General features: G+C 47.2%; 1 protein-coding gene across 13 annotated transcripts; it reads left to right on the top strand.

Annotated features, from left to right (window-relative positions):
- Positions 1-1,042: 1,042 nt before the first annotated feature.
- LOC114655267 (abl interactor 2) lies at positions 1,043-27,892 on the top strand. 13 transcript variants are annotated; one of them, XM_028806127.2, is made up of 12 exons: positions 1,044-1,206; positions 17,675-17,842; positions 17,947-18,123; positions 18,454-18,471; positions 19,185-19,282; positions 19,363-19,512; positions 19,609-19,730; positions 20,084-20,299; positions 20,671-20,829; positions 21,084-21,176; positions 21,274-21,447; positions 27,219-27,892. In XM_028806127.2, exons 1-12 carry the CDS (start codon positions 1,090-1,092, stop codon positions 27,392-27,394), a joined length of 1,668 nt encoding a protein of 555 aa, XP_028661960.1. In that variant the 5' UTR covers positions 1,044-1,089; the 3' UTR covers positions 27,395-27,892. The 13 variants fall into 13 exon arrangements, with proteins under 13 accessions (XP_028661964.1, XP_028661960.1, XP_028661959.1 ...); XM_028806126.2 differs by having other exon boundaries at positions 19,606-19,730; XM_028806131.2 differs by lacking the exon at positions 21,084-21,176 and having other exon boundaries at positions 1,043-1,206; positions 19,606-19,730.

Here is a 27,892-nt window from a genome sequence, read left to right as displayed (position 1 = left end):
CCAGAGGTGCTTGAAAACTATCATGTACTTCAGGTACCCAAAAAACAAAATCCTGGTACCATACTGTTTAGAAAGTCTTTGCAACTTTTTCAGTACCAGTATACTGGACGACCATATTTAGTACGCTTTGTTCGAGCAAAGAAATCCAACAGGAATTGATCAGACAGCCAGGTTGCCTTGCGGATATGCGCCCATGGGCCTGTGATGGCAAAGGCCCTTTTCAGGAACAAGTCTTCATACACCAAAATGACAAAGGAGGACCCCCAATCACTTTTGATTAAACAATCGAGTGCCCAAGTGCCGAACCCAAGAGTGGGAAACACTGTGCAGCATTAAACCACCAGGTGTTGGCACGCTGCTCTGTTCAAAGTATGATCAACTCACCCAGGGGTCTGCGGGGGTCTTAATCCAGGCTTGCAAACAGGGCTGTGTGTTTTCTACCTGGGCTTCTTTCTGTGCCACCTGGTAAAGGGGTGCTGACATCTCCCACTTTTGGGGGGCAGTTGGTTTCTTTGTTGGACGATGCAGCTTTTATGAGACTGATAGCCGGATGCCAGTAAAGTTCAGCAGCGGTGGCGGGCGTTGACATGGGTGTTACAGGCAGCCATGTCACACCTGCCCTGTGTGGGGACATTGACACCGGCCCGTTTGCAGTCTTGTATGGGCGCATTTTCAAATGAAGCAGGGCCAGGAAAGTGCACCACACTGAGGCTGCTGGCCACAAAGGTGCCAAAACCAGAAGAAAGGGGTAAGTGAGGGACACCCGCGGCTGATTACGGAATACCATGGCGGAGAAGAGGCCGCGAAAAAGAAACTTGGAGCAGGAATAAAGGGTTAAAAAACCGCGACACGAGCACACAAAAATGAAACCCCACTGACAGGAGTGTAAACCTGTGGAGGGCGAAGCCGAGGTCCGGTCGCCGAGCTCCGAGCTCCTCTGACGCAGACGTGACCGCCTGGCCTGCTTGCTTGCTGACTGACTGACTGACTGGAACGCCCGCGCTCTCCCGCCCCTCCCGCCTGATCTAGACCGGAAGCGCTGCCGAGCCTCACTTCCTGTCCGCGCTTCCCTCTGTTAAAGATGTAAAGATGGCGGAGCTGCAGATGCTGCTAGAGGAGGAGATCCCGGCTGGACGGCGGGCTCTTCTGGACAGCTACACTAACTTGGAGAGAGTAGCGGACTATTGCGAGAATAATTACATACAGGTGGGCGGCGTCGAGGTCGACCGACTTGGGTGCCGTGGCGAACGGGGATGAAGGGGGCGCCGAAGACTGGGGGGACAGCAGGCGTTGCGAGGCCCCGCTACGGGGAGCTGCGAGGTAAGATGGACTGGGAGGCCGCTCTGGGGCTGAGGCTCGGGGACCAATTGGCGCTGCCACGACTGGCCCCGGGTGAAGAGGAGCTGGCAGGCTAGCTAGCTAGCTGGATTCCTTCATGTCTCTAGGCATCCAGGTGATTGTGAGCAGAATTCGTGCACCTTGCTTTCGGAACGAGCCAGTCCCTTATTGCAGGAAGGTGACAATCTATAATGGAGTGGGACTCGAATTTGGAGTGGCCGCCTTGACAGCGAATAGTCTAAACGGTGAAATCTCGGGGGGTGCGCGTGTCGAGCCAGTGCGGCAGGAGAGGTGAGCAGGTGGCATCGGGTACGAGCCCGAGTGACAACATCGGAGATCTCCCAACTGGCAGGGAGCAGATGGGCATCTTGAGACCCTTGAGTTTGAAGACGCGGTAGGTCAGGTGTGCAGTGCAGCGGGCACAGCATGATGATGGTGGGTGTCTGTATGGTTGGCAGCCTGGTCGGCACACCGAGCTTGTAGTGTGGGATGTCGGGAGCAACATACAAGAATTTCTGTGTGAGTGAATGTGTGAGATGAGTGGGAGGAAGATGAAGTGCTCCATTAAATTGAAGAAAAGCTCCAGCTGTCGGCTCGGTGCCCTCTGACGGCTTTCACCCTCCTGAAGCTGTGTGCCAGTCCGGAGGGGAGCCTGCTTGGAATTTCCCAGTTGTGCGTGTAAGTTGCCTTTTTTATGAGCACCTGTGTTTAATTTGCCCATAGGGTGTGTTGAAGAAAATGAAGGGTTACACGGCTGTCCAAATATCTAATGAATGCCACAAGCTGGCGTCTTCACAAGCACATATAGTTGTATTTAAACATTTGGTTTTTAGCTTACAGTTTTGGACATGAGGTGTGGTCAAACTGTAGAGAAACTCTGGTCCAAAAGAAACGTGGGCTCATCGCTTTTAACTAAAATAAACACACGATGGCATTGCAAAACCTGAACCACGGCTACTGCCTTCTCTTTAATTGGTTTGTGCTCCTTGATTGAGTGGGTCTTGGCTTGGCGTGGAGCTCCATCCTTTGGTTTGGCTCAACTCAAAGTGTGACGCCTGCTTCCTTGGTTGACTGGCCTTATAGGCCTTGGCAGAGTCGGGGCCCTCACTGGGTGTCTTGTGGGTGTAAATGGATTTCAATAGTTTGGGGTGGTGCCCCCTGTTGTTTTGGACTGGTATTAACAGAAGGTGACCCTCTGATGCTCAGGCGGGACAGAGGTAAGTGTGCGCTCTGGAGTGTCTGTGCCTGGGAATGTAACATGCTGGATTCAGAGGCCCATTCGGACTGCAATGGATACATAGAACTTGGGTTGTCCCTAGGCTATTTACAGAAGCTCACTAAGTAAATAAATCTACACCACAATGACTAAAAAGTAAGGAAATTACAGTGGAAGTGAGGCACTATATAGGCATATTGCTATAAGAGGAAGCCCCACTAGTTTCCTGACTCGCTTCGGTTGAGCAGTTCATGGGCTGAAAGTCCTCGGTGTCGGTGTGTAAGAGAGGGGATGTGGAGCATTGTTCATAAGGACACTCCGTTTTGTCTTCGTTCTGTCCGCTACTCCTACCTCCAGGGGTTCCAGAGTGGATCCCATAACTGAGCCTGCCCTTTTACTTAGCCTGTTGATTCAGTGGGCCTCTTTTGACGTAAAGTTTACCAGCTCTGCCCACCACAGCGTAGAAAATCGCACTGGCCATTGTAGAGCTGTAGAAGATGTGAAGTAATGTCACTACCCACATTATTTGAGTGCAGTCTCTGAAGATAAGAATCTGCTGTGCTCGCCCTTTTACAAGACGGGTCGAGACTGTCCTTAATGTGGACCCCCAAGTACATTTAGGAGCGCCCCACCTCGACCTCCACTCCCTGAATAATGACCAGAGATATGGAGGCTGTCTGCTACAGTGAAAGTCAATTATATTTGATAGACCTGCTGACTGAGGAGATTCACATCACACTATCAAAGCTCGTTAGTCCTGTGTGTGTGTGTGTGTGTAGGCAGCCTGAGCTGGCATGGAATTGTGTCAAGGTGGCACGCATTCATTTCTTAGCCCCTCTTTACTACTTGCAGTGCTGAAAGTGGGCATTGTCTACAGCCTGAGATGACTGACTGGCCAAGTGATCATTACGAGCTAGAGCTCTTTATGAATTGTGTTCAGAGAGGATTCTTCTCTTAAGTTATTTTTTTTCCTCTCTCTCTCTCTGAAGTAGTGTTGTGACTAACCAAAGTGGGAAGAAGCAGCTTTAATGAAAACCAAATGTTTTGTGTGGGCAGGCAGGCAGGCCTGTCAAGAGGCCTTCAAATAAATGCACTGAGCACACAGATGTATACATGACAAATAAAAAAGTCACAAGACCATCTGCATTTTATTTATTTTTTTTCGTTTGGAGAAAACAGGCATTAGTCATAAGTATGATCTGCTGTCTTGGACTCAACATTCATTGTGCAAAGGCATTCTGCCCGTTTTTTTTTTCCCCCTCAAGTTAAGCCGCTCTGTGTGTTTGTGATGGCGGGTATTCTAGCGTCATGAAAAAGGCATGGGCGCAGATCACAAAGGGACGTCCGGGGGGAGCAGCTCATACCTTATTTATTACATGCCCGCTATTGTTTCTTTCCAAACCCATGTCTATGAATCAGTGTGCATTTCAAAGAGCACGCCATTCTATCGCTTAAATATGAGCCGTCTGCATTGAACATCACTGTGCAAAGTGCTTGTAAGAGATGGGTGTCCTCCAGAAGTTAAGGACAAATTCCTGACATAATGGCACTCCGAGCCATGTTGTAACCCAAGCCAGGTATTATCTTGGGACAGGATTTAGTTTCACTCAGTGTTTTACAAAATGTAAGAAAACACGAAGAAGACTGCATTAGGTGTCTCCTCCGCCAGTAGTCAGATTTTAAAATTGGGAGAACTTGGATTGTTGTCAGCATATTTCAAGAGGTCTTCACTCGATGTGCCGCCGGCACTTTTTGTTTCTGATGAAACTAAGAAAACAAAGTCATATGCTGAGCTGTAAACAGAAGTCTGCTTGTACACAGAAATTGAGTCTTTGTGTCACGCAGCTTTGTATGTCACATGAACTCCTCTGCACACACCCATACTGCTTTGTGCTGACTACCTGTTGGAAATGAGTTGGTCTCAGCCTGGGTGGGTTATTGGGTTACAGCAGGAACTGAGCGTGAAAGGGGTAGACGTGGTCCCACCTGAGGGGCCCCAGGACCAAGATTGAAAGAGTCCTCTTGTGATAGTCATGGGGACAACTTCTTTTAGCTTCTTTGTTTGTGGTCATTGGAGTTGTCGCTAGGTAAGCCGTAAAAATAAAATCGAGTGAGGGTGCTGTGTATACATGTAAAGGGGGCCTGTTGTCCTTGTGGGAGCTTTTTTTCCCTCATTGCCATGTGCCATTTGGGTTGGAGATGTGAGCCAACAGCAAGTTAAACTGCCTGTTCTTCATTCCTCCAGGGAATGCAGCCTGGCCACATTTGTCTGGTCTCGTTAGTCCTGATGGGCCGCTTGAGTTATCGAGCACCGAGTGTGCACAAGGACTGGGCAGCACTTGTCGGAAGTGTTGTCAGCTGCCTGAAAACACAAAACTGTGGCAGAGACAGAGAGAGAGGTTGTTTTTGTGGTTGGTACATCTGTGAAGGGTGCTGAACAAAACAAAAAACCTCAAACACGGTCTGCAGGAGACGGGCATTGGCAGTTCTAGGCTCACCACTGACTCCCTTTGTGAGGAGTCATTTCACTGACTGTTGAAAATATCCACGGAAATGGTTTTCAGTCCGCTCTTGTTGTAGAAGGGTGCTTTATAGGTAGAGGTTTCGTTTTTATTGAGATTGGTGTGCTGTTGTCCAGGGTCATTCTTTAGATTTGTGTCCGGTTTGTACCTGGCAGATGTAGGGCGCTGGTGGCGGGGGACACATTTGAGTGTGCAGGCTACCTGTACACGTGGCTTTCCTCTTTTTTTTTTTTTGTTCAGCTGCACACGCTCCATACATAGTCGGGAATGTGAAGAGAAGAGATTGTTTCTGAGAGGCAGGGACTTCCCCGGGTCTTGGTGGCTATGTGAGGGTAGCTTGACAGAAATCATGTCCCATCTCTGTGTTCCCTTGGGGTCAGTGGTTTAGACTCAGTGAGTAGGAAGGAAGAGGTATTTGTCTGTGGCTTTGCTGTGGTTATCAGAGAGTCACGTGAAGGCTTGGTGTGAAACTGTGCATCTGCAGCCTTTCTATCTTGGCACCCAGGCGTTCACGTTTAGACGCCCAGAGAAGGTTAGAATTCCCTGGTGCAGGTGACTCTCTTGGATATTGGGAGTTGATCACACAGTCCGGTAAATGTGTTTAGTCAGATGGAGATCTGAGGAGAAGGCAGAGTGTGGAGTTGCACTGCTGCACTTTCTCCTTCAACAAAGGACAGTTTGTCATTTCAGTTGGAGAAAGTAATCATTTTAAGATTCATTTTAATCTGTAGAATGTGCTTGACACCGAGTCTCAAAGCACTTTATTGTAAAAACTCAATTAGCTACTTCTCCATTTCAAATCCCAACTGGAGTGCCGTCTGTGTGGAGAGTGTGTGTGTGTGTGTGTGTGTGTGTGTGTGTGTGTGTGTTCCCTCTGTGTTGATTAGCATTATTTCATAAGAGGCAGACGGCTTTACCCAAGGCATCTCGCATGTTCAGAATAATTTACATTTGTTGACGTACATTTTGTTACAGTTGCAGCGCTAGCTGATGAAGTGATTTGCTCAGAATCACAGAGCGAGTGGAAAGTGGGAATCAATCTGGCAAGCGTGTGGTTTGAAGTCCCACGCCCTAGCAGCTTCACCACATTGCCTGCCCTCATTCCATGGGTTTCCCCATCCGATCCAAATTAGCCGAATTGGCCCACTGGGAGGGTGTGTGTAGGCACAGAATGAAGACCGTTGATTTAGTGTTAATGTTTGCATTGCACCATCTATTGTACGGGTGTCAAACTCCAGTCCTGGAGGGCCACAGTGGCTGCAGGTTTTCATTCTAACCATCTTCATAATGAGTGACCAGTTCTTGCTGCTAATTAACTTCTTTTGCCTTCATTTTAATTAAGTTGACTCAGGCCCCTTTGTTGTTTATTTTGCCTTATTTAGCAGCCAAACAATAAGGAGACACAAACGAGCCGCCATGTGATCAGCTCACCTGTGCCCGTCATGCGATATCTGAAAATAAAGAAAGGTGAAGGTCTCAGTAAAGTTGATCTCTCAGGACATCAAAACATTTTGTGTGTGTTCTTAGAAAAAACAGAAAATCAGCAGTTTTAAAAATGTCTGCTGTGGCAGAATGAGAGCAGCAACAGGCCATGGAATTAAATAACAGGAAGAATCGGCTTCTCGTTAAGAAAGTGGTTGGAGTTTGAAGCCCCAGTTTAGCTGCTCACCTGTCAGTTCGTTTCACGTCTCACTTCTGTTTGGCTGCCATTTAATGAAGAAAAGAATAAATTCGGAGCACTGAATCCTTAAAAACAGGGATATTAAAATGAAGGGAAAAGAATGTAATTAGTCGTGAAAACTGATTAGGAATAAGGTTAGAATGAAAACCTGCAGCCCACCAGGCCCAGAGTTCAACACCCCTAATCTATTGGAATGTGTGTTGTGATAAATTGCTTTGCATTTTTCATTCCAGCAGATGACGGATCACAAACATGAGCACTACTGTTTTAGAATCTGATAGCAAATGCTGTATACTTGAGCTAACACACAAACTAAATGTATAACTTAATAAAGGAAAATCTTAAATTGGAAAAAAATCTTCATACATAATTCGCCTGCCTCCTCACTCACTCACGTCCGTCCGAAGCCGAATGCGCAGTTGCCTTCTGTGCAGCTGCCCGAAAAACCTTACGAGACCGACATCCAACCCCAACATTGTGGCAGGCGGCGGATTTACGGCCGCAAAAATTCAAAGAGAAAGGCAACTTCAATTAAAGCTCTACAGGTCGTGGCCTAATTACGCTTTCTGATTCAATTACACATTCATTCAATACACCTATATCAGGTTTGTGGTGCTTATACTTATTACTATTCCATATTGTACTGGAACATTCATCATTCAATATTATACTATAGGCCTGGAAAATTCATCAACTAACAGTACAAGCCTGTACAGTAATGAGTAAAGCGGACTAGAGTCATTACAAAACAACTTCTTCGTTACTTATCATTTGTTCTTCATACACTGCTGACACAAACTCGTGCCCGTTTCATCTTACGTTGTCGAAACGGGCTCTTTATCTATTAGGAAATAAAAGAAAGATGCTAATCTCATTTGAGTCCATTAAACATTCTGGTGATCTGATTTTCATTAAAGTCAAAAAAGAGAGAGCAGAAATAAATCATGCAAGTAGTTAACTTTCTATTATCAGCTATCGAGGGCTCACTGGCCTTCAAGGACCCGAGTCTGAGACCCTCATGATCAGAACATCACTGTGACAGTCAGTGGACTCTAATGGGATTAGAGCTTCTTCTATGTGCTTTTTTTATTTCTTATATTCCTATTTACATTCCCCATGTTAGTTTATTGTGTCGTTTGTATTCACCATCTGTTGGAATGAAAAACACAATGCTCTTTATTCATACGTGCAACAAATGCCTTGGAATGGCTGTGTCGACAGTGACAGACACCCTTGACAGGCTACATCCACACTTGATTTCTCTGCCCACGCTTATGGCATAGCAGTTCAAACAACACTGGGCACTGGCTGAAACAGGACGAGGAATTGTCCTCCTTGAAGGGATGGTTATGTGGCCAGCCATGGGATTTATTTTATTGTAAAACGGTAACAATTGGTAAGTTATCCCCTTTCTGTCTGTGTAAGTAGCACTCCTGTTGTACAAAGTGTAATTTCGATGCATACGGGTAAAGCCGATGTCTCATTACGTGATTTCTAGTTGTTGGCTTTCTCCGACTTGCCGACAGCTGATCTTGTTGCTGGGCATGTCACGTTTAGCAACTGTGTGTGTAACTGACTGCAGTCCGCCTTTCTCTGCATTGTGTAAATGATCGTCACGTAGGGTTAAAACACAAGCTTTTATTTTCCTCTTCAAGAAACTCTTTTCAAAACAAAAGGAAAGAAATGGACAGGGCATTGCATGATTGTCTTCTCCCCTGTGCCCCACAGCATCCACTGCGCTTCTCCCCTTATTAGTTATACAAACACATTGCATGTAAAACTATTTACAAAAACATTACTCAAATTTTCCAAAGTGAACTATTTACAATAGACATACCTTTATACAAAAAAAAAAATCCTAATTTTATAAATACATATTCTTAACAAAAAGAAAGAAATATATATAAAATACCTTTTCAAAACAAAAGGAAAAAAATGGACAGGGCGTCACATAAACGTCTTCTCCCCTATGCCTGTTAAATAATTAAATCAATTACAAATTATTAATACAAAATAAATAAAATAAAAATCGGGGGAAAAACTTCGGGAGAACTGAAACCACAACCTACCCCCACAGCATCCACCGCACTTCTGGTGTTAAGAGCAAAAAAACGTGGTGCATGCAGGTTGTGAGGTGTGACGGTAATGAATGCCCGTACTAAAACAAATTATAATTGTTAGTATGCTATTAACTATTTACAGGGATCAGCTCTTTTTGGGGAAGTTCATAAGTAAAAAAAAAAAAATTATAAATAACATTTTACACTTCGCTACATGTGCTGACCCCCCAGAACAGTTGTGCTTGCCCATTTTTGTAACATGCTGCCTATAGTGTGCTGCTTGACGAAACCAGTGCTGTACTGATGGTTAATGGGTAAGGCAGTCTCAGGCCTTTGTTTCTTTTTCCAGGCTGTGGCGGTATGTGAAATACAAGATGTCAGACAGGTGAGCTTCTCTTCTGTTTGTAAGGTCACCCACGTTCTTAGTCCTCATTGCTGCATTATAGACATTGTTCTTCCAGATGAGCACTCATTGGTTGTCGGCTCTCATGCACACGGAGCTGCCACCTACAACTAAAGACATAATCAGTCCTGTTTTGATTTTGTCAGAGCGAGTCCCTGGGAATGTCACATTAGGCCACTGGCTCGATGGGAACAAGCTGCCAACTGCCTCCAATTTACTAATTACGACTGAGAAAGTCTCTTAATCTGACATGGCCTTAAGTAACTTGGTACACACCACAGAAAGCAACTCCTGTATGTTGCCATTTTGCAGAATGATATCCTTCTGTGAAGGGTAGCTGACTAGTCAGGGAATGATGCATCATGAGCAGAATCATGTGATGAGCATGAACCTATCAGAATGGCATTTGAGTGTGTGTTTTCACTCATTCACACACAAGTTGTGAGTCAGCATTTTCAAAAGTCTCCTTATTGAGAGTTAACAGTGCCAGGGTAGCGTGTGTGCAAATGGAGAGTAATGTCTGCGTTTTTAAATGAAAACTGAGTAGTGTGGATGTAGTCGGAGCGAGTCACGGGTGACGTCATGGTTATGGCAGAGTGCCACTTCATTCTGTTGAATTTATTTCAATTAGCTGATGCTTCTGCACACAGACTGAAGAGCACCATTTATTGTGGACTTGAACAGCTAGTTTTTAAATATAGTTTTTAAAAAAAAATAAAGGAGCTTCAACAGTACACAAAAAATGTGCTTTACATACAAACACAATACCATCAGCAGTTGCTTGAAAGGAGAATGACGGCCAGCGTGGCTCTGTGATTTAGTGTCCAATCCTTGGGCCATAGAGATTCTGTTTGTTGGGAGCGGCTCCCGTCTGTGGTGCTGGCCTCACTACTGTTGTGTGTCGACGTCTACCTCTAGTCTTTGTTTTAATGAGGTACATTTTCACAAGTGTGCCGTGGTGGTGGATTTCTCTCATAGCTGGAGAGGCTGAGAATGCCGGAGGTGTTAAAGGCAGAGCAGAGTTCCCAACATGAACACAATTCAAAGCTGCACTTTGACAGCTGTGTGGAATGACGTAAGTGAGGTATGTGCCATCTGTGGTGAGCAAGGAGGGCAGACAGACGGCGGCCATCCCTTGAAAATGGATTGGGGTGACCAACCGAAATCGATCAGACTCTTTTGTTTAGCACTTTTAATGGAGGTTGGCTGTTTTGTGTGGAGGTCTGACGTCTAGTGATGAAGTTAGCAGCTGTAGACCCTGCCACCAGCTCCTCGGTTGAGCATGAGTGTGTCACTTCACAACTGCACTGTGCAGTACATGACAATTATGTTTCTAAGGTGGTGACTCCTGGTGGGCACTGCTCAACGCGATTGGTTTATTCAAACTGAAATGTTTTCAGACAGCTGGTTTTATGCTGAATATTTTTTTCCTTTGGCAGAGTGAAACATTGAGCAGCTGATACTTGGTGTGACTCATGCTGGAGCTTTTTAGTAGCTGTGACGACTTCGTTTGGTGACATCATTAACACCTCACAGAATTGTGACTGACGTGAGCTGGACAGGCACTTGTGCCTTATTAAATGAATTAGACCAGGGGTTAGGGTTAGGGATGGACTGAAGAAGCCCTGATGAGCTGCCGTGAGGGGCTCAACACCTGCTAGGGGTCAGAGGCAATCCCAATTGTGCAACAGGTATTGGTGGGACTGATTTGGACATATTAAGTTGTGGCAAAGGAAATTGAACATCGACTCTTGGAGTCTCCTATTTGGTTGGCATAGTCTGTTAGATCTGAATTTTCATAAGAGATGCTTTGCTCAAACAAAGAGTACCAAAGCTCGTCTGGTTAAAGGCCGCCATCAACGTTTTAGTCTTCTCATCTGATCTAAAATGGTCTGGAGGTAGTGGAGAAAAAGGATTGGGAGCCTCTGATCACAACTTGGTATTGATTTAGCTCTAAGAAATGGAACAACTGTTGGAAGGACCTGGAAGACCCAAATGAGTAGAGAGGGTGTTGTGGGAACAGCCAGAGAATATCTGTGTTTGGGTGGAGATGAGCCGGCCCTTCTGGAAGAGCTTCTTCTGTACGCAGGTAGAGTTTGAGAAAATGGGATCTGAAGGAATCTGTCCTCAGTGGTGGTGACAGCTGTTAGGACCTGTGAGAGAAAGGTGGTCAGTGACTGTCCTGATGGCAACCGTAGGTTCTGTTGGGGGAAGTTAGTGGTGAAGGGTGATGTTAGGCTAAAGAAATAGGTCTGTGTAGGTGGGCCTTCCTATTTTATTAGGATGTGCTAGCAGGCCATGAAGGACAATGGAAGGAGGTAATAGTGACATTATGGAGAGGTGGAAGGAGCCCCAATCCCCAAACCTTGTTGTTACCCCTCCTTCCAGGAGGCAGTTCCGGAAACGTTGAATGAGATTGAGTCCATTTCTCTGCTTGAGGTCACTCTGGGAATGAATGTGTTCTGAGGTGCCAAGGCCTCCGGTGTGGAGCTCCTCGGTCCAGATATACTTTGGCTGTTGAAATTGTTGGGAGTTTTCCCTCAAGCCTTGGAACTACACATCCTGTGCTTGACTTGCCATGTCTATTTTCAATTGTTAATGTCCTACTTTCAAATCATTCACAGCATTACCCATGATGGTCCACTTTAGTAAGCTGCTTTGAGTAAAGGTGTCTGCTCAATATTGACTAACAGTGATAATCAAGGGCCTGTCCGGGCAGCATTATCCTTAAAGCCATCTTCAATGTGCTTTGTTTTTAATGCTGCTGTATCATGACCACCGTGTTCTGAGATTTTCCAGGTAAGGAGGACAGAAATTTCAAGGTCAGGTTGTTGTTCTCACCAGCCATGGCACTGTAGACTGGTGACATGTTGTATGTTGATTAGCACATGCAAGTAAGAATTTCTCTGGACTTAAATGACTTTAAGTAACCCGAGGTATGGGGACAAGCTGGCAGAGTACGGTGGCAGTCCCAAATTTGAGAAAGGGAATAAGAGGAAATTTCTTTTTCAGCTTCCATTGGGTAAGCCTGAGTCTCGGACCTGATGGTTGGATTGTCCCCACTTGTGTCTTGTGGATGGGGCTGCCGGATTGTGGTGTTCTGGGTGTGAAGCTGAATGCCTTAAGTTGAATTTGTTTAGAGTTGGCATAGGACTTTGTCAAGGGTACATCTTGTCTCCTCCTTGGTTTGTGATTCTCATGGATAGCACATCAAGGCACTGGTGGCTATCCAGTTTGGAGTCCCCACATGGTATTCTTCTGAGCCCATCTCCGTTGAATGTGATGACATTGTAATAAAAATAAGCTCCTCGGCACGTGAAATCTCAGAAGGTAAGTGCAGAGCAACATCCAAAAGTGGAGAAATTCCAAGATCATGGAGTCTCGTTCATTATTCAGGGTCAAACTGAGGTGGTCTTGCAGGATTGCTGAGTGGTAACTCTGTGACAGGTAGGGAGATAGATCTGTAGAACTGGGGCCAGTCAAGATGATCTGGATTTGCATTGCAGATTCCCTCGATCATCTCAAACAAGATGTGTCTACAGGGAGATTGTCTTTCTACTGGCTTGGAGGGATCAGCTCAGAACAGTTGGAAAGGGTGGGCTGGGCTGGTCTGGTCATTGTGACATGTTGCCACCACAACCTCACCAGAGCTGAAGCAAATGGTAAATGAGTGAGAGGTTACATTTTAAAGAGAAGGATCTGGAAATCCAAAGCTTAGGGTTAGAACAGGCAGTGAAGGATGATGTGCAATAAAATGTCCTGTCGTTTTGGGCTTCTTATCATTGGGTGCAGGTTATATTCTGTCAAGATTTTGTCCAGAAGTCATTGTGTAATGATGAAGTTTTTTCACACTCTAAATTAGATAAGATTTTTGTTCAGCCTCTTTAATAACCAGCTACGAATGTAAATGACATGACGTACACAGACAGACAGACGTCAAAAAGAGGAGAACTCCAGCGTAACCATTTTAATGTGTAGAGAGCTGTGAGGCGCATATTGTGTTAACAATCCCAAGTACAAATACGTCCACTTCTTACTCTGTGGGTTGGCGTGTATGGTATACGCTAGGGCTGGCAGGATGACAACATTTCAAATTTTGATACGATACTGAAAAAGGATAGAAATTCTGTACCATTTTTAACACCCTTTAAGTATACAATGTAGCTCAATAAAAAATGTATTTAAATAAATTTCAATTCTGTAGGCATTAAAATCCTTGCATTGATGAAAACAAATAATACAAATTTTAGTTATTAAATGCAAATACTTGAAGTTATGCAGGGTTTTGTAAAAAGTAAGAGTAAAGTTCTGTAAATGATAAAAAATATAGAAGTATCTGAGCACATGGAGGAGTAGCTCCACTGTTTATGCAACTGAACTCTGAGAAGTTATAGCACCTTACATTATATAGTATAAGTGATGAAACAGAATTTTAAAATGACACATAATGAAATAAAAGAAAGTAACGTGCTAGAGCAGCACACTTGATGGTCAAGAGTTTAAAAACTGAAGGACTGTCACTGGCGAGTGTAGAAAACCATCCCATAGGTAGAAATAATCACAGACCCCATCCCAGTGCATTAAAAACATTTAACTGACTACAAAAAAAAATGTTTTAACCTGTATGGGGGGACAACAAATGTCACATCCCTGTCCATAAAAGTTTACAGGATTAAACTGCTTAATGTTTCTGTAAGTTAGACATTTGATACTACTGCTTGAAGTTCTTTGAATTGACTCACGTGTGTCGTTCTTACAAGTGTTTGACTAGATGGCTGGCATTGCCCCCTTTAGTTGGTATTGTGTGGAAGCAAATCTCACATACTGGCTGCCGGGTTTCTTGTGGTTTTCTGTCCCCATTTGCCATAAAACTGTTTTTCCATATGCCACCCTGGATGCCCTCTGTGTTGGTGAAGGCTGCAAAGGCACTGAAGTTGCCATCTTATGAACAAACCTGCCAGTGGGTGGAAATGAGGCTGCAAGTCTAATTGTGTCCATTGGGAGCTCAACTGTCAAGAGCCACAATGACCTGGAAGTGCATTCAGTACCATGAGAGAGAAGCATTGATGCAACTGAATGCTACCGTCGATACTTTTGACAATTGTAATACTGTATATACTAATGATGGTGCAGAAGCCATAGAATGTGTTGGCACATTTATACAGAATTAGTAGCTGCTGGCTTATGACAAATGTGTTACTGAGGTGACTCGGGTCTCTCTACTCGCTTACCATTGCACTGGTGACGTGTCACGTGTTGATTAGCATGTGCAAGTCAAGTGTCACCGGACTCTGAACACAGACGGCGCAGTAAGGGCTTTACAAACCTTGAAATCTTCATCTTTTTTTTTCTCCCATGTTTGCTCCAGTCTGTTTCTTCATTCGAAGCCCAGTTACATTAATAAAGCTGGATGTTTAATGCTGCACTCCTTCTAATGCATTTATTTTTTCTCAGAGATTCCCATCCAAGAGGTTTTTGCGGACAGAACTCTTTGATATTCCTCAGCCCTTCGCTTTTCTCTTTTCAAATATTTCATTAAAAACGTATGGTGATGGTGGAAAGTAACGAATGACATTTACTCTTGTTCTTATACTTGACTAGGTGATATAGGGAGTTGTACTTTTACTCTTTAAAATATATTTTTTAATATTGACCTGCATTGAAAATGTAACAAAGCCAGAATCATTACAAAGTATGCTTGGCTGACTATGTTCAAAATCTGCAGTTCTCCGTGGCCATTTAAAATAAAACTCTATGCAAAGCCATTCAGTGGCAGGTCACGAGCTCGGAGCGTGAAGCGTTTTCGCGGATGACGCAGTGGCTTTTCAGTTTTTGGTAAGTGTGTGTATCAGTGAGACCGAGTGTGTGCTTCAATCATTCAGTCTGCAGCGAGTTCAGATTTCTTGGATGCCTGTGCAGTAGAAGATGCAACAAGAAGTTTTCAGAGTAGTGGTGACAGTGACACACTTTATTAAAAAGAGGGTGGTGACATTTAAGAACCATTCAGTCTCGAGGACAAAGGCCAACACAGCTTTGTTATGTGGATTTGCCTGCACATTTGACATGTTTAAGTGGTGTTTTTACAATGAAACTGTAGAGCAAGTGAAGTTCTGTAGGCTTCTTGTCCATTGACCATAAAAATACTAAAATAAATAAAATCCCTTTTTTAAATTACAGTACGCTAAACATAGTGTACACAAAATATTAATCCATAAAAGAAAATAAAAGGCTCGTCACCGTTGTCATAAGATGTTTATCCAGGTTGGTATGCCCATCATGGTTTTTTTTTTTTTTTTTAAGCTAACATGCCTGTTGTATCCTCACCAGTGATGGCAGATTCTCCTTCATCGGCTCTCTTTGAGCTTCTCCTTTAATGTCTGCCTCTCTTTTCTACCACTCCATCTTGTGGTGAGTAACATGGACATCTGCCGCTCCTCTCCATGCACAGGGTGGCTCCTCAGATTCCCTTTTCTCTGCTCGTCACTCCCATGTTTGTAAATGTAAAAACACGTATTCCAGTCTCGTCTCTCTCCTAAGTTTGTCTGCTCTCTGTTCACACGATGGCCTTGTTTCCTCCAGAACCGTAATGGTCTGCATAAAGGAGCACGGCAGCTACATCACCGTAAAGCTTAGAAAAGCAGATTCGGAAAAAGAAATGTTTTCTGAGATGAGCCGATTTGCTGATAACTAGTTGAGTCATTTGGAGTCCAAATCTACATTGACGTCTGATCGACTGTAACATCACTACTGCATTCAAGGACTCTTCCTTAAATTTACGATAACCAATAGGAGAGTACAGTGATCTTCATACCATAAATGATTAAAATCGCAGCCAATGGTATTGACATATACTGCAGTAAATGTCTGATAACCCAAATGCCCAGTTGTGCAAAGGCATTAGCTGGTATAACAAGTGGCATCATTTTTAAAAGCTACTGCCCATTATTGCGTACTCCACATTCAGCATGTGTCATTACGTGGTGTATATTGGCAAGTTTGTAATATTTAGTATTGATTTTCTGTCTGAGAATATGGACGTCTGGGAAGGCCAGAGTAGAAAGCTCTGTGATGGCACATGCAGAGCGCCTGCCTTTCGTTCTCGTGAATCTCCTAAGAATTAGTCACACGAAGAGCCGCCAGCAGCAGTCGCGTCCAATTAGTAAAGAAACCAAAAAAACAACCTCTTGCGACTTTTCATTGGCGACACAGGCCTTTATTCCTCTAATCACATATTTCAGCTGTGCCAGTCTGGAGCATCTCCTGGCAGTCCTGCTCTGTACTTGTGTGCCCCCCCATTTGAAGGATGTTTGGAGGTGCCAGTGTGAGAAGACCCCTCCTGCAGATGTCGTGCTATGGTGGACGTGACAGTGAAGGTCTGCCACCCTTTTTATGATTGCATTGCTTCAACTGCCCTTTGTCTTTTGCTTGAATTGAGTGCAGTGCTTTGTGGGGGGTGTTGTGGTCATGTGGTATGTGACAGCGTTCATTAATGTTAGAATATCTGAGTTTGCAGGGGGTCTTTTTTTTTTTTCCTTTTCAGAGCTCTGCTGTAGGCCTCAAGCCGTTATATCCGCTCACTACAGCACTTCTGCCCTCATTGCCGTAAAGTGCCAAGATGAATTTCTTCACTTACTGTGTGGCAAGAGGCGCTGAACGGTCATTGTGTGTCATTAGCAGAAGCTTCCATTCACAACATGGGTTCTGTGAAGAATGTGGACAGGACCACTTAGCCTTACAGCCTGAGTGGCTCTGAGGCAACATGGGGGGAAAGTCAAGTGTCCTGAAGTGAAGTGCCACACTAGAGACCCTCTCTGTGACGTCACACGGTCTCTTGAATGGATTCCCTGGCTGAGCACAAGTCCTAAGAGTTCAGAACAGATGCCACCAGTTAGGATCTCGAGGGTCACATGACAGCGTTTGTGATTAAGCAGTCGTTTCTTTTTGTGTGTTTTGGGTTGGGCTTCAGGAGTTGAGCAGTGGAGCCTCTCAATGAGAAGACTGGGGTTCATGTCACAGGTGCTCCCACACCCCAAAAACATACTGTAGGGTAGGTGACTTGGCCTGTGTCTGTGTGTGTGTGCTCACCTGACAATGGACTGGCACCATGTTCAACTGTTGTTCCTGCCTTGCACCATTTGATTACTGGGATAGGCTCCAGCTGCCTTGTGACCCTGCCTTGGGTAAGCAGATTAATAAAATGGGTGGATGGGTTTGGACGTTGGAGTTTGCCGTTGCCTAATAATCTGGCTGTGCTGTGCGACATTCTCTTCACATACTTGTGGACTGTGGGTACAGAGGTCCCAGTATAGATTAAGGAGCCCTGTCCGTCACCGTGTATGTACAGCAAGCTTATTTAAAACATAGGTGGCCTGCCAGATTGAGATAATTTAAGGCGCAGCACGGCCAGGGTCCCAGTCTGCCTCATCCAATTTCTCTTTTTTCTTTTCTTTACAGTCTGTAGATAAACAGAGAGCTTTAGAAGAAACCAAAGCCTACACAACACAATCCCTCGCTAGTGTCGCTTACCTGATAAACACCTTGGCCAACAATGTCCTGCAGATGTTGGACATCCAGGCCTCCCAGCTGCGCCGCATGGAGTCCTCCATCAACCACATTTCTCAAGTAAGCCAAAGCGTGCGTCTATATGGCTGAGCGCGCCAGCCAGCCAGCCAGCCTACAACTGCTGCTTCCATTTCCTGACCTAACCTGTGGGGTTTTCTCAACAGACGGTGGACATTCACAAGGAGAAGGTGGCCAGGAGGGAGATTGGAATCCTGACCACAAACAAGAACACTTCCAGGACCCACAAGATCATCGCACCTGCCAATCCGGAGCGGCCTGTGCGCTATATTCGAAAACCCATCGACTACACCATGCTAGATGACATTGGCCATGGTGTCAAGGTAAGTGGCACTGGCACTCACTCTTACATTGCAGTCACTTATGCAGGAAGGCCTCAGTCGTGGGTGGGCCTGACAGGGGGGCCCAGCATGACACTTGGAGGAGGACAAGGGTGCAGCATTTCAGCAGCTGCCTGACAGGAGAGATGCTGCGCCGCTGCGCCTGTCCCGTAGAACGTCCCACATTCTGCTTTCTGACTGAAGACATTGTTTGAATGCTCAGTGCTTTAACTCTTTAATTTTTTTTTTCTCTTCACGTCCTACGATTTCCCAACTAACCCTTCAATGCTCTGTTTTCTTTACTTCTTTCATTTGCTTCATTTACACATTAAGTGGTTGCTTAGATTTAAGGTAAGAGACCCCAGGACCTCCCACTCTCCTGTTCAGAACACGCTGCCCAAGGAAGGAACGAACGGGAAGGGACAGATGTATCCTCAATCGCCTATTCTACCTGAGACCCCAAAAAGAGTCTGCCAGTTGAACTGTTCTGGTGACAGCGGACGGACCAAAATGTGGCTTTAAAAATTGGACCTGGTCTTAGCAGTGAAGCAGGTTCCTTCTGCCGTGCTGATGTTCTGCTCTTGATCCGGATACTTTTACCGTAGTAGTGTGTGGGGCTTTGGGTCGCAGTTTCATGGGGAGACTTCAGTCATTGACGGGCCTGGTGGGAATCTGCCATACCCTGGCCTCACACCCTATTTCAGTGGAGACCCTGATTGCAGGAGCTCGGCTTCCATTTACTGGCAGAGTTTCCTTCCCTGTGCCCCATGTTCTCTGTGCATCTTTCACCCAGTTCTCTAGTGAACACATTAGGGACAGTTGCTGTCTGCTGTTGTCTCGTCCCAGTCCTGCGCCCCTCTCCCCTGCAGTGCTGCTCGTGCTCGACACCTCGTGTGTGAGTGTGTGTTTCATGAGTGCGGTGACTTTCCTCCTCTACAGATCTTTTGCCTGTACTGCCGCTCCTGCTGTCTGCATGGCCTTTCTCTTCCCAGCTTGTTGTGTTCCCATCCGTTTGTGTGAATCGTGTGCTGCTCCTCCACCTCTCCTGCTTGTCCTCCTGACAGGTCAGCACACAGAACATGAAGATGGGGGGTCTGCCACGAACCACCCCACCAACGCAGAAGCCGCCCAGTCCTCCCGTGTCGGGGAAAGGAACGATTGGGTATGTAATGGGACTCCATAGCCTCTCTCCCACTCTGCCTACAGCCCGAGTGCATCTTCATGTGTATCTCTGCTCTGCAGCCGACACTCTCCTTACCGGACCTTGGAGCCCGTGCGACCCCCAGTGGTTCCTAATGACTATGTGCCAAGTCCAACACGCAACATGCCACCTGCACAGCAGCAGAGCCCAGTTCGGACAGCATCTGTTAACCAGAGGAACCGCACTTACAGGTACTGCAGCCTCTCCGTGCCAGCCGGCCGGCCCTGGGCCCAGTCCTGAGCCTGGTGGGCCGTCACTTGAACGTTTTTCTTGACCTTCCACAGCAGTAGTGGCAGCAGTGCAGGGAGCCACCCCAGCAGCCGGAGCAGCAGTCGGGAGAACAGCGGCAGTGGCAGTGTTGGTATCCCCATAGCTGTGCCCACGCCTTCCCCGCCCAGCGCGTTTCCAGGTGAGACTCCCACAGGTTTGGGCGAGAGCCCCTTTGTGCAGTGTTCCCTGTGCCCCCGATCTCTCCTGTCCATTTACACCTTCTATGTCTCTCCTTTCCTCCAGCACTCATTGCCCAGTATCCTCCTGTCATGCCCTTACTTCCTGTGTGTCCTGATTTGCCTTTGTCCCCGTGTCCATTTCTGTGCTGTCCCTAATGTCGTCTGTACGTCTGTTGCTCCGAAGTGTCGGACGTGCTGTTGCTCGTCTCTTCTACTCTTCTTTAACTTGCTGGCTAGCTGTTTGCCTTCTGCTGACTAACTGCACTAAAGACCTTCTCTTCTGCTCCCTTTTGCTCTTCCTGTTTTTTCTAAGTCCCCGCCCCCTCTGCCGGCACTCCTCCCACTCCTCTTCCTACTTCTGCACCTCCTAACCCGCCCCCTCCGGCCCCTGCCTCCTCCCCCACCCCTCCTTTGGAGGCCACATCGGGGGCCCAGCAGTCTCCTGCTGATGGCTTTAGCTCTTCAACCCCCACTGCTGTGGCCACAGCTACCACCACCACCACCACCACCTCTACTGCGCCAGCAGCAGGTGAGTTCAGATGTTGTACCCCAGGTGTTGTGTGTGTGTGTGTGTGGGGGTGGGTGGGTATGGCAGTTTGCATGTACATCTTCGTGAAGATCAGCTTACTGGACAGGAATCTTCTTCTGTCTGGACAAGAGGACAGGCACAGTATGTCTGGGGGGGTGGCGGGGGGCCCTCTAAGCATGCTGGTTGATCTTATATATGAGTGAGTGAGTGAGCACCCATCCTCGATGAGGCAATCTTGGGCTGCATGCCACCTGGAGCACTTCATGCTGTTTTGCTTATAGATGCTTTCCTGCCATCTTCTGAAACCTCTGAAGGTTTGCCTCCCTCCGACAGTACATGTGCAGGTATGTGACCCCCGGCTCTTGTTGCAGGTCACACTCCTCAGTTCTACAGTATGAACAGGCCAGCCTCCCGTCATGCTGCTCCCACAATAGGAGGGTCCCTGCCATACAGGCGCCCACCCTCTGTCACATCCCAAAGCAGTCTGCAGGGCCAAGTTAATGGTGGCCCCTACTTCAACCAGAATCCAGGTAAGTAGTCGGTGTGGCGTGGCGTGGCGTGACCCCCTGCTGGTCATTTTGGAGTGCCCAGTAGTCTGATGAGTTGAATGATAAGCTGCTCACCTCTGTTGGTCACTTGTGGGTCACTGCTCCCTGGCTTTTTTCATTTCATGGTTTGCTGATGGCCAGTGCTGACCTCTGCTGTTGTCTGTGTGTGTCTTTTCTTTTTTTTTTTTTTCTTTCTCTCTCTCTCTCTGTCAACTGTTCTGCTGTGGCTGCTGCAGCCTCTGCCCCCCACGCTCCTCCGCCCCCCTCCATCCTGCAGATCACCCCACAGCTGCCGCTCATGGGCTTCGTGGCACGTGTCCAGGAGAACAGTAAGTGTGTGGTTGCACAGCCAGGCCGCTAATTGGGGGGGGGGGGGGGGGGGTCCAAAGCCCACCTTTACCGTTGTGGTCATTGAGCCTTGTTTAGTTTCAGACACTCCACCACCCCCTCCTCCCACAGAAGAGCCCGTGTTTGACGAGTCCCCACCCCCACCTCCTCCTCCAGAGGACTATGAAGAAGAGGAGTCAGCAGTGGTGGAATACAGCGACCCCTACGCTGAGGAGGACCCTCCGTGGGCCCCAAGGAGCTACCTGGAGAAAGGTAAGGAACTGACCACTCATCCAGGACCTTCAAGACAAAGCCTTGGGAGTCGTGTGGTGTTATGGAGTGCCATCCATTATCCAGCCTGCTATATCCTACCTACAGGGTCACGGGGATCTGCTGGAGCCAATCGCAGCCAGCACAGGGCGCAAGGCAGGAAACGAACCCTGGGCAGGGCGCCAGCCCACCGCAGGGCGCACACACCAAGCACACACACACATGGGACAATTTAGAATCACCAGTGCACCTGACCTGCATGTCTGTGGACTGTGGGAGGAAACCCACGCAGACACGGGGAGAACATGCAAACTCCACGCAGGGAGGACCCGGGGAGCAAACCCAGACAGGTCTCCTTACTGCAAGGCAGCAGCGCTACCCACTGTGCCACCTCTACGGCGTGCCATTTGTTCCAAAATGAACTGAATAAAAACTTGCATGAATAGTTCAGTGATACATAGAAATGAGTCCATAAAAAAGGTAATTAAATAAACGTCAGCTAATTATTACGAAATACGATGTCATCACTTTATTTCAGTTCACCCTAACATTGACTTATGGCAGGTTTTATACAGTAATGGGACTTTGATGGGCTGTTTTAATAAGAATGAACAATAATTCATTTTATTTAATAGGCGCCTTTCATCGCTTGTCAGTCGAGACAAAGACCCCCAGGCTGAAAGTCCTGCCTGCTGTCCGGCACTCCTTGGTCACTTATTCACGAGTCTTTGGTTGTTTGTGTAGACCTTTCAGATGTTTGTGTGCAGTCTGCCCTTAAGTCTCCAGTCGTGCCGCTCTGTTCTTGTTGCACAATTTAATTCATTGTAAGGACTGGGGGCCACCGTAAGAATTCCTTTCATAAATTTAAACGCTCCGGTCACGTCGCCTCTTAATGGCGGTTTGCTTACACGGAGAAAGTTCTGCTCCTTCAGTGTCTCCTCGGAGCTCTTGGTCCTTTGATCAGGCTGGTTGCTCTTCTGTGGACTTTGTGAAGGGGTGTGGCGATGAGATGTGTAGGCGATACTCCAGGTGAGGCCTCACTAGTGCAGCCCAAGCAGAATCTCTGTTGACTTGTACTCCATGCTTCAGGGCGCTATATAACCCAGCATCCTGTTGGTTTTCTTGATTGCTTCTGTCCAAAGACTGGATGTAGACAGTGATGAGTCCACCGTGACTCCCCGCTTCTTCACATCGGAGCGATTTACTTAACGGTACTTCTGTACAGATCCGTGTGTTTGGGAAGTTGTGAGCAGATGACTTGTGGACGTGTGTGTGTTTTACTTTTTTTGATATTATTTGATGTTACCCAACATTGGTCACCATTGCTGCCTGTTCTTTCAGAAACGTTTTGCATGAAGACATGACATTAAATGTTGAGCTTAGCACCTGCTTGGGGTGGGTAGCGTATTAAATATATTTTGGGATGGAGTATTCCCTTGAACTGAGCAGGTTCAGCTCCCTTCCTCCTCATTTGCCCTCTGTGGTCCTCCATTGGCCCAGCCGCTCTTCTTTGGCCTTTCTTTAGCACTGCTGTGTCTCTTGTGTTGTATGGAGACCAACAACTGAACATGAAGGTACTCCAGGTCTCTCTTACCGATGTGCACTCGTACTCCACGTATCAGGGCGCTGTGTGCTGTGCTTGACAGCTTCTGTCCACTGTCTGGATGGAGGTAGTGACCAGTCCACTACAACCCCTTATACTCACTCAGACCTTACATTTCACTTCATCTTCTATAAGTCTGTGCAGGCCTGTTTGCTGACCAAGTCCCTCTGTCTCAACTGAGCTGATTCTCCATTACCTGCCCATCCTTGGCTCCCCTAACCACCTTCTTGCTGTCAAATCGTTGGGCGCTGCTCACCCCATCAGGACACCACTCATGTCACCACCTCATTCTCAAAGTTCCTCTCCCCATAATCCTTTGCTTGCTGTGTTTTTGTACCCATCTACTTCTTTTACTTTGATTATGAACCGTTTACTTTGTACCCCACCAGCAGCCTTCTTCTCCAAGTGTGGCTGGTGGTCTACCAAAGGTCTTTAGTGCTGTTTGTATTCCAGCAGGCAAAGGCGTGGAAGCATTTAAGAGTTGGGATGAAATAGGAGGTCTTTTAACACAGGGTCCTACTTTAGGTGACTTGGTAAAGGTATTGGAAATGACGGAGCGTCTAAGTGCACTTCACCTTGATGAAGAAGTCATTGGTAGTGCGGCTGACCGAGCGCCGTGTCTGTGCAGAAGTCACCTCTTCATCATTTGAAGGGCACTCAAGTCTGCCCAGTCCAAGTCTGCCATCACTTCTTGTTAAAATCGCCTCACGTTTTTGCTGACAGTCGCTGTTCAGACAAATGGGACCAAGCTTTTAAGTGACAGTGACCCACCCATTGGACACAGACAGGATGTCCCTGCATTCAAGATGACACATGGAGATTACTAGAGAGCTGATAAACCGCACCTTCATGGAGAAAGAAAGCGATGGGGAAAAAGAGACCACTGGAGGTACTGGCAGGATCACATTAAGGGACAGGGACAGCAGGGGACGAGCCCCATCGCTGTGTCATCGTATGAGCCGTTAACTGTGGTTTGCAACATCAGGACAGTGGAACTAAATGGCTGAGCTTTTAAGGTTCAGTGTGATGTTGTTTAATGAAGGCGACCATCGCTCAGTTCAGTTACCTTGTGTGCCGTTGTCTCCACATCTTAATAATAATAATAATAATAATTTAATCTTAATCATAATCTTTGAGCCTCAAAGTTCTGCCAGGTTGAATTCCTGCAGCGGGTGTGACGAGGATGGGCAGGATTAGAAATGAGGACATTAGATGATTGGGAGACAAAGTCAAGAGAGGTGAGATGGCGTTGGTTTGGACATCAGGAGGAGAGATGAGGGTACTAAGGATGGAGCTGACAGGGAAGAGGAGGAGAGGAAGGCCTAAGAGGAGGTTTATGGATGTGCTGAGAGAGGACAAGCAGGTGACGGTGTGACAGAACAAGATGATGAGGACAGAAAGAGATGGAAGAAGATGATCTGCTGTGCTGACCCCTAATGGGAGCATCTGAAAGAAGTAGCAGTAGTAGTAAGGGCTCTTTAGTAGATTATGGGGGTTAGTAATTGACAGGAAACGACCTGATGGTCCTGATTGACAAGTTTCGAAACCACCTTGAGATAAATGGCGCCAGCATTAAAACTGTCTGTTGTTAAATTAAGGGGGTCTTTAAAACTAAGGCTAATTCAGCGTACGGCGACTCCATTGTTGAACTGAAATCAACTGAGTTTGTACTTCAGAACACGCAGGAGACGTGAACGTTCTTAACAACTGTGGGCCCACCACCTGAGTCCTAAGGGGCTTCTGGTGCAATGTGGCGGTCAAAGGTGAAGCTTTCGATTTACTGCTCAACGTACGCAGCCCCCCTCGCCTACGGTCACGAGCCCCGTGCACACACCAGGAGAACTCGATCACCAATACAAGTGGCAGAAGCCGAAACGAGTTTCCTTCGCAGGGCATCTGGGCACCGCCTTAGAGGTGGGGTGACAGTCTGGGGGAGCCGTTGAAAGGAGCCAACCGAGGTGAGGACCTCCCTGCTGAGGTGTTCTGGCGTGTGCAGCCGTGACGAGACCACCGGGCAGATTATCATCTCTCTCCTGGGCTGGGGACAAAACAAAGAGGCATCAGTGCTAGGACTGCTGCCCCCTTAACCCAAATCTACGTGTGGTAACGATGTCTCTATCGGAGTTTTAACGACTTCTTTATTTATACGTGTTTTTATGTGTTTATTTGATAATTGCCCTTTTATTTATTTCATTTTGTTCAAGTGGCATTGTGTCATCCGGGGCTCCCCGGGTCCATGATGGTGGGCTGCAGTCACCACAGCCATACATTTCATTTGGCCTCCATTTTAGTGAAGACGTCGCTAACTCTTACCTGTGTTGTTTCATTTTAAATGGCCACATTTCAGTTTTTACTTAACTGGACACCAAAGTGACAAAGGAGCCACCAGCAGCTCTCAGCGGACGAGAGGGCAGGAGGACCAAAGGGTGCAAATCTGCCTCAGAAACTGGAAAGTCTGCAGGGGGCTAGCGCTGTGCCCACCAAGCCCCACTGTCCCATTAATCACAAGTCTCATTATCTGTGAAAACCTGCAGCCGTCCTGGACCACGAGCGAGCAAAACCAAACGCTAATCAGTAAAGAACAGAAAAACTGCAAAGCATGGCGCCTTTGAAAGGTCACCTAATACACAATTTGGGGACATTCACGACCATTAAACATGAGCTCAGCGTGTGGGGGGGGGGGGCACCTGCGTCACTCCGGACCTGGCAGCGATGTGCAGGTCAGATGACCTCTTGTGCTGATCTTTCGTTCAGTTCTTTAAGCGTAAAGCAGTCATGTGACTCACCTTGGCTGCCATCTCTGTTCACTCCAAGTGACGTCTAACAGTGGCATCCGTCTTTTGTCCCCAGTGTTGACTTTTGTTGACTGCACCTCTGATGGTATAAACTTGCTAATGAGTGACTTTTTAGCAAATGTCATTTTACGGCGCGTTTCTATCTTTGTCGTGAAAAGACGAGAGATGAAGAGTTTCCACGTTTGAGTCAAATGCCCCAAAATTACCAGCCAACCAATTGAGTAGCAGAAGAGCAGGTGCCCTCAGCCCTGGTTGACCTCACAGACTAGAAATGTGTGGCTGCAGAGGTTTGTCCCTTCAGTGTCCCAGTCACTTGTCACTCTGAGCTCAGTCCGTGTTGCGATGCCAACACTAGCGTGACGTTCATCTCTCATGTTAATGTCAAGCTGTGGGCAGAAGCCAGTAAGGGGGATTGGAGACCAGTGGGGGCCATGGGCTGCTGTGGGCACTGGCACCAAAGCTCAGAACAGTCTTCCTCACTGTGCCCTTTGGGTTTGCTGCCACTCATGAGGAGGATTACATGCCAACTGGTATGCCCTTGTGCCAGTCCTGTAGAATGTGGATGGGTGGGCATGGGGTGTCCAGTCAAGGAGACTGAGCCCAATGTGTGATAAGAGGACATGCCACTGCCACCATTCTGCCCCCATTGAGTGTTTTCATTTCTTAGAAGTTTGACAAGCTGCTCCACGGAGTCGAGTTTGATGCCAACTTATCAGTGCCCATTTGAAATGAACTGACAGAAGGTGGCTGCCCAGTGTAGAAGTGAGCTGCTGGCTTACACAGGTGGTGTCACCAGACCAGGCACTCACGGGGAACATTGAGACAGAAATGGCGTTGTGTGCCCACCGCCTCTGGCAGCCTCTTCCTTCTCATGTCTGGGTGCTGCTCCTGAGTCCTTTTAGCCATTTTAGTTTTGTCACATTATGCCCCCCATTGTGTCTGTCACCTGGGTTTGTGACACTAGCAGCCTTTTACAGGTTGGTGGGCATGTGTGTTGATGAGTGGGAGCCTGAAGCCACGTGTCCCTTTACACACAGGTGCCAGTTTCATTATTTAATGGAAAGAAAAGTCAATTGGCAACTTACACTGGCACAAGACCCATTGAATGCTCAGCAGTGTGCCCTGTGCCTTGGCACACCACCTCACTATTGGAGTGGGGATTGGATGAGCAGGTAAATGGTTTGAGAACATCACGTGTGTGACCTGCCATGTCCGGTGGTGGCACATTGGCATCCCCCATCACATTCTTTTTTACCAGCCATGACTGGAAAGCAAGAGGGGGCAGCATGGGGTGTAGAGGAATTGGCATGTGAGTTTGGGCGTCGTCCTCCTCTTCCTCACGCACACACATTTTGTCTTTTTGTCTCCCCGTCCAGTGGTGGCCATCTACGACTACACGAAGGACAAGGAAGACGAGCTGTCCTTCCAGGAGGGCGCCATCATCTACGTGATCAAGAAGAACGACGATGGCTGGTACGAGGGCGTGATGAACAGCACGACGGGCCTCTTCCCTGGCAACTACGTGGAGTCCATCATGCACTACGCAGACTGAGCTGGGCTGGGCGTGAGCAGACCGACTGGGTGGCGTCTCTCCCTCCCGCCAAGACCTCCGCCAACAACACGAAGGATTCCACTGTAACAAACCAACCCGCCATGTGTGTCGTCCACACTTCCAGGAAGAGGACCGCTGCCCCCAGCTGAGCGAGGGGCTCGCTGGTCCGGGGCTGGCGCTGATCTCACCGAGCCGTGCCCGAGGGCTTGAACTGTGAACCCTGGATGCTGTCTGTCGTCCCCTCGGAGAAGTGAAATGTGATTGGTCAGCCCCTGTGGTGATGCAATCTGTACTAACGGTATCGCCCCGCCCCTCCCGCTTCTTGGCATTTTTATTTTTTGGTTTTGTTCTTTTTTTGTAACCCCCCCCCCCTCCCCCCTTTTGTTAACTGGTTAGAACGCTGTTGTATTCTGGGTAGGAGCTGGCGCCCAGTTCCTCTGACCCCTTGTGGATGTAGTGCCCTCTCTCCACCGCATGCTCCAATAAAGCTAACCTGCA

Source organism: Erpetoichthys calabaricus, chromosome 8, assembly GCF_900747795.2.
Source record: "Erpetoichthys calabaricus chromosome 8, fErpCal1.3, whole genome shotgun sequence".
NCBI classification, from domain to species: Eukaryota; Metazoa; Chordata; class Cladistia; order Polypteriformes; family Polypteridae; genus Erpetoichthys; species Erpetoichthys calabaricus.
Note: the sequence above shows the minus strand (reverse complement) of the source record. Positions and strands in the feature narration are given on the sequence as shown.